The 12,739-nt window shown below is 42.9% G+C and overlaps 1 protein-coding gene across 3 annotated transcripts in view; it reads right to left on the reverse strand.

The window, feature by feature from the left end:
- csgalnact2 (chondroitin sulfate N-acetylgalactosaminyltransferase 2) overlaps window positions 1–12,739 on the reverse strand; it is a 36,494-nt gene that overhangs the window by 4,225 nt on the left and 19,530 nt on the right. For all 3 annotated transcript variants that reach the window (XM_033012874.1, XM_033012873.1, XM_033012875.1), the window contains 4 exons: window positions 3,096–3,312; window positions 2,522–2,623; window positions 1,628–1,806; window positions 728–822 (listed from right to left, as the gene is read on the reverse strand). In XM_033012874.1, coding sequence (XP_032868765.1) covers window positions 728–822; window positions 1,628–1,806; window positions 2,522–2,623; window positions 3,096–3,312 — 593 coding nt within the window. The remainder of the gene's footprint in view (window positions 1–727; window positions 823–1,627; window positions 1,807–2,521; window positions 2,624–3,095; window positions 3,313–12,739) is intronic.

Genomic DNA, 12,739 nt, shown 5'->3' on the forward strand with positions numbered 1-12,739 from the left:
TGGGATGTGGCTCCTAGTTTCATATTCTCCTGACAAAGGCAACTTCCTCACCGTATCCACCTTGTTAAGCTCCCCCGAAATTTTAAATAAAAACAGAAAATGCTGGAAATACGCAGCTGGTCTGGCAGCATCAGATGCAAGGTCATTAACCTGAAACATTAACTCTTTTACCCTGTCCACAGTTGCTGCTTGACTTTGACAATTTCCAACAATTTCTGATATATTTCACATTTGCAGCAATTACAGGATCTTGCTTTAGGTTTATCCTTCAGTACTTTCTATGTTTCAATACGATCACCTTCCATTCTAAACATTGGAGACAATAGATCCAATCCATGTTTCCCCAAAAGGCAACTCCTCCATCAAGGAATCAATCCAGTGAAAGCTCACCATACTATTTGTAAGTATCTATTCTGAGGCCAAAATTATATACAATTCTTCTCGCCAATCTATGGTATTGTTGCAAGAAATCATCCTACTCCTGTACTCCATACAATTTGGCTAAGATTCCATTATATTTTATTGTATCTGCATGCTAATTGCATGTGTATTCCTGTATGATAAGATGAACAGGCAATTGAAGTTTTCTATAGATGCTGACCAAGGATGGCAAGGTGACCTTCTTCATATGGTGCCACAGGATCTTTAACAACCACTTGAATAAATTACATTTTGTAATCCAGTTTGTTTTTCAAATTAAATAAGGTTAATTTCATATGACTCTCACCAGTTGTTGCTGAATAGTGGGGGAACCATCCATGCTGGCATAGACAATGGCGGGGTTGTACAGGCTGAACACGACCGGATAGAAAACCTTCTTGCCTATAGAAAGATCGGATTTTGTTAAGTGCTGCAAATACCGGTAGGTGAAAGAGAGATTAATGTTAGAGGCATCACACAAAATAATCCAAATAACGGACCTATTTAAGTCAACCACTTTGCTCTTGGCAAATTTAGACCCGTGCAGCCAAGGTCTGAAACTGTTTGGTTTTTTTAATTATAATTTCATCATCACCAGTTTTTTATTACAAATTATTTAATTGTTGGAGTTCAATTAAATCTCTTGCTTTAGAGGGATTTAGACTAATTCCTCTGGATCTTTATTCCTGGATTATTCCTCCTACACAAAGGATAGTTTTAGTTTAGTTCAGGGATACAGCGCGGAAACAGGCCCTTCGGCCTACTGAGTCCATGCCAACCAGTACACTAGCACTACCCTTCACACTATGGACAATTTTACAATATTTTACCAAAGCCATTTAACCTACAAACCTGTACGTCTTTGGAGTGTGGGTGGAAACTGCAGCAACCGGGGAAAACCCACGCAGGTCACGGGGAGAACGTACAAACTCCATACAGACAGCACCCGTAGTCAGGATCGAATCCGGGTCTCTGGTGCTGTAAGGCAGCAACTCTACCGCTGCGCCACCCCAAGTACTACAGTATGTGGTGACAACCAAGCTAATGTGCTCAGATCCTGGAATGGATCTTGAACCCATAACCTTCTGAATCAGAGATTACCAGCAAACTGCCAAATAACTTCCTCAGCACTAAGTGGCCAACGATTAAAGTGACTCATGCATTGTGGACACTTTAAACTGATTAGATAAAAACACTGATGACTCACCAAGCTCTGTATTTACCCTGCAGCTATTCAGAAACTCGGGGGAGATATAAATATCCACATCGCAGAAAAACATCAGCACTTCGCCTTTGTCCCAGGTCCGGGCTCCAATATCCAGACCTCGGCCACGTGAAAACTCGTCAGCCAATGAAACCAGCGTGTAGTTGTGGAAATTAGTTTCACTGCAAAGAAACAAAAACATTTTATTCCAGCGTTAACCTGAAAATATTATATTGACAGAGTTAATAAGTTACAAATAATGGGGAGCTTTTCTGACGTGTTACAGAGATAAAGGAAGAGCAAAGTTCTGGGACATGATATGTTCTTATCGGTTTGAAAATGAATCCAAATGTAACTCAACCTGAGAGACCTGCAGATATAAACCTCCAGGTTTGGTATGCTCCGTTGGGTGAATTACATGCAAATATGCCATTTTATTAAAAATGTGTCATATTTTGTCCAAGGGCAGACATTCTCACCAAATATTTCCTCTGGTCAAAATGCATTAGGGAGATGTCAACCAATTTCTCTGGTTATAAAAGAAATCAGAGAAAATATTACTTCATGTGTGTGTGTGTGTGTGTGTGTGTGTGTGTGTGTGTGTGTGTGTGTGTGTGTGTGTGTGTGTGTGTGTGTGTGTGTGTGTGTGTGTGTGTATGTGTGTGTGTGTGTGTGTGTACGTGTGATATTATTCACAGAATATACTGTTTACATATTCTGTTGTGCTGCTGCAAGTAAGAATTTCATTGTTCGATCTGGGACATATGACGATAAAACACTCCTGACTCTTTTAATCTCTCAACCCTGAATGCAAACTTGAAGCGATAAATCTGCAGTTGAAACTTTTATACACATTCTTAGAGTTAGTTTCCGAACAGTGATTGCTAGGTAGCTCACCTGGCCGTTAGATCCAGGATCTTCCTCACTTCTTCTAATCCTTCCTGGCCAAAGTAGACAACTGTAAGGTAAACGTGTCTGGCCTGCTGAATGCATACCTCCCTGAGTAAAATAATTTGAAATTTAAGCATGGGTAGAAGAATACAATAATAATACCGAGTCATTTAATTGATAGGAAATGCAGGTGCACTGATTGTACAGACGCCTGACTTTGATGTTTTGCTGCATTACTTCTGCTACTGTACCAACAGCATTAATCAAATGGCAACTAAAGTGAATAGCCCCGATAACATATGATGCAGACTAGTCACATGTACAATGCAAGCAACAGACTAACATCCCACATAAGCATTGCATGAGGTGAAATTTGATATTAGGAATCATCTACCCATAATATCTCCTGATACCAATACTGTAAAAATTGATATTGCTAAATCCCTATTGGGGACCTCAAGGTAAGTTCTGGCAGCAGCCCATTGGATTTGAAATCCTCAGAGTTAACTTTAAGAGGATCTAATAAGTTTATCATGTCATGTTGCTTGGATTTTACTTGCTCCCTTTAACGTGTTCTTACCTGAAGTTCTGCATGAATTGGGAGAAAGCCTCGGTGCGGCCAGATAGTGGCACGATTATATTGATGATCTGATGCGAGATGTCGATCACTTCACTTTTCACCTTCATAAGTGGACCAAATGGCCGGAAGAGTGTGACATGTTGAAATTCATCTAGAAATTCCTTTTTGTAGAATAATTCATATAAGGTGCCCTTGTCCCTTTCTGTTCGATAGTAGCCTGAAATATGTAAATAAGTTGAGAAAATAAAGTTACTAGAAAGTTAAAAATATATATTTTTAGTGCTGAAATACTATTGACCAGTGTCGAGGATTTAATTTGGGTGTATAGAGTGATACAGTGTGGAAACAGGCTCTATGGCCCAACAGGCCAACACGTCCCAGCTACACCAGTCCCACCTGCCTGCATTTGGTCCTTATCCCTCCAAAACCGTCCTATCCATGTACCTGTCTAACTGTTTCTTAAATGTTGGGATAGTCCCTACTTCAACTACCTCCTCTGGCAGCTTCTTCCATACACCAACCACCCTTTGTGTGAAAAAGTTACCATTTAGATTCCTATTCAATCCTTTCCCCTTCACCTTAAACCTATGTCCTCTGCTCCTCGATTCACCTACTCTGGCAAGAGAGTCGTTTCCTTCACTGCACATGGAAACCCTGAAAGGAAAGGTCCTGACAGAACTTGCCTCGATCAAATCACCCTGATGTCAATGACAATACCACACATTCATGAAATAGCAAGGTTTCACACCCGACTGAAAGAAATAATGGGTGCATGATAAATTGTGTGTCTATGTGGTGCATTGGATTGAGGTGATTATTACGAGGGCAAATTGTTATGGCATTAGGTATTAGGTTCTGCCAGGCACGGAAATCACTGTCAAAACATGGGGGGAACACAATTTCTTGGCGGCCGTGCACGCGCACACACGCGAGGCTTCGGCCGCGGGCCCTGTGGACGGTAACATCGGGAGCTGACCTAGATGGTGACCGACTCAAAACTCCAGCAACAGCGGCTTCGTCCGCCCCGAATCCTGGGGCTTGAATCGGCCCGTTCACGGGGTCTTTCATTGGCCGGCGGGGGCTTCAACATCGGGAGCCTCGATTACCTCGATGCAGCAGTTCGATTTTAAGCCGCGCCGGGAGCTGAAAGGCCCCGCGAATGGGCCTATTCAGCCCTTAGAAAACATCTGATAAGGCCCGGATTACAAAACATGGGGGGGGGGGATCGTCTCAAAGCTGGGGGGGGAGGGGGGGCGTGTGTCCCCTGTCCCCCCCAGGATTTCCGCCGCTGGACCGTTCTGCTACACTGCAGCATCAATGGTTCTGTACGGAGGAGAATCTCTGCCCTACCCCCCACCCTCAAAAATCCTTCCCCTTGAAGCACAGGAAACAGGCATATGTGTTCACCTTTGAAAATACCATTCAAGAAACAAAATTATTATCTAACAGATGGTCAATGTTATTATCAAAATCTTAGTTAGATGTTTACAAAACTGAGACCCGACCCGCGACATCGCCTGTCCATTCCCCCCACAGATGCTGTCTGGCGCGCTGAGTTCCTCCAGCACTTTGTGTTTTGTTCAAGATTCCAGCATCTGCAGTTTTTTTACGTCTCCTCTTCAGAAAACTGAATCTCGGTTAGAAATGGCAAAATTGGACTGCAGAGGGCAGTACAGAGCAACAGTACAAAATAACCAGCCCCAACCATCTGGGTGACTGAGAGGATATGAAGTATCGTTGAATGGCCAGCAGTCATCAAACTTATGCTTTCATAGAAAAACAGACAGAATGTAATGAAAATGGAATTTAACCTCTTCAGCAACTATCATGCAGGGACTGAGCAAAATTCTGCAGAAACAGTAACACACACTGCTGCAGTGTTTCCACTACAGAACTTCAATAGATTGTATAACATTGGTTAGAAGCACTAAAGTTAAATAGTTTCAGTTCTGTGCAAATTTAAAACAAGGAAGACAGCAAAACAATGATTCCTTCCCCATGGAAAGCACACATGGGTTGGATGTCAAATGAGAATAGTTGCCATGTCAGTAGAAGCAATCAGTCTGAAGAAGGGTCTCGACCCGAAACGTCACCCATTCCTTCTCCAGAGATGCTGCCTATCCCGCTGAGTTACTCCAGCATTTTGTGTCTACCAAGCGATCAAACTTTTCCGACACTGGCCTCATCTAACAAAAGATAGTTAGATATTCTTAGGGCTAGTGGAATCAAGGGATATGGGTAGAAGGCAGGAACGGGGTACTGATTGGGGTTGATCAGTCATGATCACATTGAATGGCGGTGCTGGCTCAAAAGGCCAAATGGCCTACTCCTGCACCTATTGTCTATGTATCTATGCAAATTGCAACTATAGGAAGAGTATGACTGTACAATCTTAAATGAACAGAAGCATGGCTGCAGGATTAACTTTAATACCTTGCAATAATCTATTCCTCCTGCCCCTCTGTGCAGAAGTTTAACACAGTTAATGTTGCATTTTTATGCTAAATCTTTAGGGTTTGCAGGTAATGAAAGAGTCTAGTGTTTTCAGTGAGCTCATGGTAGTGCATTCTAACTGTACACATGCATTGTTTACTATAGGAGATAGACATGAACCAGGCAGGGAGATAGGACAGAGTACACTGGACAAAGTCTAACCATAACTCAATCAATCTTTCAGAGAACGCCAAATGCAGCAACATGTCTGCAGCTTAAGTGCAAACTTCACTTTGATTAAAGGTGGCCACTTCACAAAAGTCTTTTAAAAAAAATGATAAACCCACAAATAACTGGCACATGGTCGGCGTGTTGATACACTTGTACTGTATAAATGTGTTTAACAAACTGTCTGCTGACAAATGTATCCATGACAATAAATGATGCATTGGCATTGGGAAATTGCAACAACAAACGGATACACTGGATCAAGACTGCACCACAAATGGTTAAAATGATATGATGTATACTTTCCAAAATATGGTCTACCAATAATCTGGTGTCCGACTCTTTGGAGACCCTAAGGGTTCAGCAGCTGGGTCATTCGTTAGTGTGAGATGGAGGTTGAGAGTGTGGGATCGTATTTGTAGTCAGAGTGCTTGCACCTTTCAGAAATTTCAAAGCAGTAACTTGCTGGGGGCTTGGTCTCCTGCTCCTTTACACTCAACAAGTTCACTGGAAAATGTATTACACTACAGGTTGAAACACCCTTGTCTAGTACCCATGAGACCTGGATCGTAGAATTTGCTCCAAGAACACCCCCCCCCCCCCTCCCCCGTGTAAACATATACCTATCCCCATGGCTGGCAGTTCACTCTGTACGTCCCATTAAGTACTTGCCCACTGTGAACCAACACCCTGCAGGATATTGTCCTTGGTAAACATTTAGTTCTCTGTGTGCACTTAGAGTGAGAGAGGGAGAGATAGTGAGAGAGAGGTAGTGAGAGAGAGGGCGAGAGGTAATGAGAAAGAGAGAGATGGCGAGGGTATCTTCTGTTTTCACCAGATTTCCTGCAGCTTTGTCAAGCCTCACATCAGAACAGTCAGTTCCAATACAAAGGGGAAAATCCAATACAAAGTTAACTGAAATCATAGAATTTGACAGCAAGTTGCAATGACTGCAATGTGCCCCGGTGAGGTGTTCTTCCCCTGGCTTGTATTGGCCTCACTGAAACAGAGCAGGATGCCACAGCAAGATATGTCACAGTGGAAGTGGGATAGTGGGTTGATGTTACAGGCAACTAGAACTTGGTTTTGTCCTGCAGCTTGAACCAAGGTGCTCCAGACAGCAATCATCCAACCTGCGCTTTATTTTTCCCCCAATACGGCGGAGGTTACAATATACAACACTGTGATATGCCAAATTGGAACAGGTGCAAGTGAATTACTGCTTCATCAAGAAGGATCAAGTACAAGAGCACGAGCTGCATCTTCTTTGGTTGCATAGGGAAGTGCAAAGAAAAGGGAAGAGGTTTGTGGTGATGACAATGTGTGCCAGGGAGTTTCCCCTGCAATGCTGAGGATTCTGAGAAGCAGAAGTAGGATTCCCCTCGATACCATCCCGTCAATGCCTGCTGCCTCTTCCATTGAGGCCCAACGGAAGCTCCGGGGAACAGCAACTAATCATCTGTCTGGAGACGGTGCGAGTGGAGAAATAGCAGGGAGGTGGTTGGGCTGGGGAGAGAGCAGGTGAGCACAGAGAGGGCGAATAACTGAAGGGGAGTGCAGATGAGCAGGACAGAGATAGAGAGGTGTAAAGAGAGCCAGCCAGGGGAGGGAAGCAGAGTAACGCGCCCTGGTATCCTCAGCTTCTATACGAGCCGTTGGAATGAACACTGCGTCTCATTAGACATCTTGCGTTGTGCAGCACCCTACCGCTATTGAGCAGGTTTATGAATTATCAACTCACCAGCCTCTCCTTACAACCCAAGTTCTCCAGTCCCAGTAACATGCTCAATCCCCATCATACATCCAATGTATGTGCTATATACATTGGAAAGGATATAGGGTGCAAGGAGGTGAATCACTTTCACAGACTTTAACCTGCACTTTTTGCCAGATTGTTTATGTGGATGATCCACTTGGAGTTTGGATCAACAGTGACTCTAGGGCGTTGGTGGCAGCATTTCATCAATAGTTATACTTTTGAATGTTAAGTGTAATTGGAGACATTTATTGCTTTGCGCATTTGTAACGTGAATGTTAGTGCCACTTATCAGCCCATGCCTAAACATGATCTAGGAATGATGGTGTGCCATGCTTCATTTACTAGAAGTAATCTTTGAAGAAAGGTCCCTATCCACGTCCTCCAGAGATGCTGCCTGACTTGCCGGGTTACTCCAGCACTGTGTCGAGTTACTCCAGCACGAGTTACTCACAGTCACTCTTTATGAGCAAGTTCCTTACTTCATTCTGAAATTTCCCTGATCCTTTAATTAATGCCGAGGAAAATACTCAGGTTCCCCAATATATATGTTAGCAGTTCCTTCACTATATTCAGTGGAAATTCTTGACCTTAGTTTTGATAATATAAGAGTCCAAACATTGTAATCAACAACTGGTTCACTGCCAAAAGAAATCTCCAAATAATCAAACTAGTTTTAGTTTAGTTTATCATAATGTGTAACGAGGTATTGTGAAAAGCTTTTGTTGCGTGCTATCAAGTCAAAGAAAACTATACATGATTACTATCAAGCCGTCCTCCACTTTGTGAAAGGCAGCGAACATTGGGAACTGGCAAACATAGGAGTAGATCTATGTTCAACAATAAGGAAAATGCCTTTGCTGATTTAGTTTAGTTTAGTTTAGAGATACAGGGCCTTTGGCCCACGAGTCCGCACCGACCCAGCACTAATCTACCCCTTGGAACAATTTACAATCTTTTACCAAAGCCAATTAACTTACAAACCTGTATGTCTTTGGAGTGTAGGAGGAAACCGAAGTACCTGGACAAAACCCATGCAGTTACGGGGAGAACATACAAATTCCGTACAGACAGCACCCGTAGTCAGGATCAAATCCGTATTTCTGGCGCTGTAAGGCAGTAGTCTACTGCTGCACCACCATGCCACCCTAATGTATCAAGGGAAATATGATAAACTGGTCTGCTTGCTGGATTGGGAAAAAGATTCCCAGCACAGGAGCAAATAGGACAATAAATTAATGCTGGAATGACATTGAGATACTCATTTGCAATTACAGTGGCCTTGTCATAAATTCTTCTCTTTGCACAGGGTTTAAAATGACAAAATATAAAAAATTATATTTTTGACAAAATTTATAAACCTGCTCAATAGCGGTAGGGTGCTGCAAAATGCAAGAATATAACTAGAAAAAGGGATTCCGACATCTCACACAACATCATTTTTTTGTCGACCCGTCCCTTTAATGATTTCCAGGAAGATATATTTTTGTACCGAATCCAATTGGAAACTGTAAAAATTGAAAGGGATGAGACTTAAGCTAATCACTATTGACCTGCCTGGAAAAGAAAGGAGATTTCTCACGTTCTGTAATCCTTGTTAAATAACCCTTAAGTGTTCTATTAGCAGCCTACATATTTGAAGATTAGAGGATAAAAAAATACAAAACTTAATGCCTAGTTAATTCTCTCTTGGTCTGTCAACATATTGCTGCGTACACTCTCAAGTAAATGGTCAACCAGCGATTATCATTGAGATCAAACATTCGAATAAGAGCCATGGTAATAAATAATAGGTCAAAGGACATTTCTGGTGCAGTGAAATTTGAGTTGCACAAAGGGATAAATATGTCTTTCTGGATGACATAGATGCAAGAATCATTTATCAATATCACTTTATCTCCCTGACAGTTTACTCTGTAAACTTGGGTTAACTTGTTATTTCCTTTCTTGGGAAATCTGTTCCATAAGTTCACCATCCTCTTTTCGTGGCTCTTGCAGCTTAAAATTAACAATTGCTCCAGGCAGTTTCTGCCCTCTCAGTAAGGATTTCAACATTTGTTCAACTGGTAATTAACAGATCAAGCAAAGGGATGGTGCCTCTGAATATGGAACACGACTTTGATACTGCAGGGGAACTACAGCCTCAGATACACGATTAAAACTCAAAGCTACAGTTTATGACTGAAAGGTAAAATGAGTTTAGTTTAGTTTATTGTCACGTGTATCAAGGTACGGCGAAAAGCTTTTTGTTGCGTGCTAACCAGGCAGCTGGATCTCGATCTGAAGCGTCACCCATTCCTTGTACCCGGAGATGCTACCTGTCACGCTGAGTTACTCCAGCATTTTGTCGTTCTTCGGTGGAAAGACTATACATGATTAGACTGCTATTAACTAAAGACAAAACTATGTCAAAAGGCACTGAGCAATTCTGACTGCCAGCCCTGTTCCCAGATAGAAAAAGGTAGCAGTAAATCAGAAGCACAAATAGTGCTTGTTAATGAGTTATTTTTATTTTTACAACATGATGTCAATTAAGTCAATACTGGGCAAATGGGTTATTTAACTACACATTTGAATGAATGGTTGTTCATTAACTACCGTGCACTAGATTAGGAAATCATTTTTAGGCAATCAGGGAGCAGTGAGATTTTAAAGGGCAGGCATGGCTTTTTGCTCCATGCCCTTAATGTTTAGTTCTCAGTGAAACCTAAAGCACACAAGAGAAACATATACTTTGATGCTTATAGCTAATATTTATCCCCCAATCAGCATCAGTAAAACAGATGTGATCATTATCGTGCCACTTTTGTGCAATCCAGCTGTGCACAGATTAAGTATGGTATAGACCCAGACTGCAACAGTGATTGGATTTGAAGGTAAAATACTTTACTTATTACAAAATGCTTTAGGACATGCACCAAATCAATGCATATTTGTTCTTTCGCATTCATTCAAACACTGGGTTCGGAACGTTTCAATACTGGCAATTAAGAGATATAAATGCAGCTCCTGCTAAATATCCGGCCTGCACTTCAGACATTAGAAACTGCAGCCGGATGTCCAATTTTAAAATGGCTAATTAAGATGCTTGAGAACTATGGATAAAGTTTCTCAGCTCAACCTTCCTCTTTCCCCACCAGTAAATCAAAATAAAGCTGCTCAAGGGATTTTACGATGCAGAAAAAGGGCTTGAATTTGCCTACAGGGCAACAATAACTAGGATCAAACTAATTAAACATTGCCACCAACGGCTTGTGCTGGCCAATGTAGCAAGGTTAGATCAAACAAATATTTGGCCACTACGTACTGCAGGAGGAAAAGATTCAAAGCCAGAAGCCACATACTTTCAAAATCTACTTGAAAATAGCCATGACCAGAATCTACAAGGAATGGTAACAAAAGCCATAACAGAGGGGGATAGTGGGATGGGGTGGGGTTATGACAGGAAAGCAGCAATCTAAGATAATATATGTTTTTGGGTACAGGTGAGGGGTTAGGTGTCTGAGAGGGAGACTGGAATAACAATACTGGAAGATGCTTGAAAGGTAAAGGTATATAGAAAGGTTGAAAGATGAACTGTAACAGCAAAAATAATGAAGACAGTGGAAGGCAAAGAGAGAGCTATAGAAACCTGGAGGTTACATTTCAACAGGGGGCGCTGACCTGTGCGCGGCTGCCCAGCCTGCAGCTGTCTGTCTTTTCATCTTTTTCTTATTTTTAGTTAGTTAAAGTGTTTTTGTTTCTGGAGTTCTAGACTTTTTTATGTGGGGGGTGGGGGGGGGAAGGGTGAAACTACCTTTCAGGGTCCCTACCTGATCGGAGAGGCAGCTTTTCTCCGGGCTGCAGCTTCGACCCGTCCTCGCGGCCTACCAGCGGGCCTGGAGCGGCGTTTCCTGTCGGGCACTGCCCAGAACCACGGCTTCGGCAGCGGCACAGCGCTGGAGCGCTATCGTGGAGCGGGCGATGCCTTGCCTGGGTCACCGCGCTGGAGCTCCGGTGAGCTGAAGACCGCCGAGTAAAACATCGCGGAGCTGCGGGTTTGAGGAGTGGCCAGCTGCGGGCGGCGGCGCCGAACTGTACATCGGGAGCCTGGGATCTGCGGGCGCGGCCTTGTTGGCTTCGGAAGCCGCGGCCTCCAGTACGGAAGCGGCCGTTCCAGGGTTCCCAGGCCGCTGCGAGGATTCTCCCGACGCCGGAGCAACATCACCCGGCGAGAACGGCCAGGAACATCGGGCCTCCGTAGAGGCAACTGTGGAGGCCTCAATGGGCTCGACTATGGGTGAACTGGGGTTGGGGACTGGACATTATGCCTTCCCTCATGGTGGGAGCCATTGTGGGGGGATGTTCTTTATGTTTAAATCTCTTATTAATGTTATGTCTGTATTCTTTCTTTATGTGCTGCATTGGCAAGAAGCATTTCACTACACCTAGGTGTATGTGACCAATAAATAACCTTTGAACCTTTTTTTTTCTGGATTAGTGTCCTGAGGTATAGAATACTGATCAGAACTCATCAAACATGTTCGAATGAGTTGAGAAGCAAGGCCCAAGACATGCAATAAATATGGATGCTGCAAGCTAACATTCAAACAAATTTGACACTGCCAACTCAGTTTTACTTCATGAAGTCCACAACATTCCTTCCAATACTGCACTTGAACACTGTAATTCTACATGACAATTCCCTTATTTAAGGAATAGGGAAAGTGATATCCAGTGAATGCATTATACATCTTTTTGCAAGACTACCTTGCTCTGCAAGCACAGAAACACCCAGGAAATTGTGGTTTCAAAACCTATTTGAGAAAACACTAGTCTGAAGAAGGGACTCGACGTTAAACGTCACCCATTCCTTCTCTCCAGAGATGCTGCCTGTCCCGCTGAGCTACTCCATCTCATATTGCTTACCGAGAGTCCAATTGGTAGCAGCTTTTGCTTCATTACAATAGTGACCATTTTCCAAATTACTTAACTAATTGTAAGTAGACAAAAAGGCTGGAGGAACTCAGCGGGTGAGGCAGCATCTACGGAGAGAAGAAATAAGCGACGTTTCAGGTCGAGACCCTTCATCAGACTGATCCATGAAACCACTTCCATTTTTGTCTACCTTCGAATTTTCCAGCATCTGCAGTTCTTTCTTAAATAATTACTTGGAAAGTGTGTTTTGGGAGGTGGGGCCAGAGTTGGAATCCACTGTCATGAGTGTCACTTCTGAAATGCAAGACCC

The sequence above is a fragment of the Amblyraja radiata genome, chromosome 37 (genome assembly GCF_010909765.2).
Source record: "Amblyraja radiata isolate CabotCenter1 chromosome 37, sAmbRad1.1.pri, whole genome shotgun sequence".
Lineage (NCBI taxonomy): Eukaryota > Metazoa > Chordata > Chondrichthyes > Rajiformes > Rajidae > Amblyraja > Amblyraja radiata.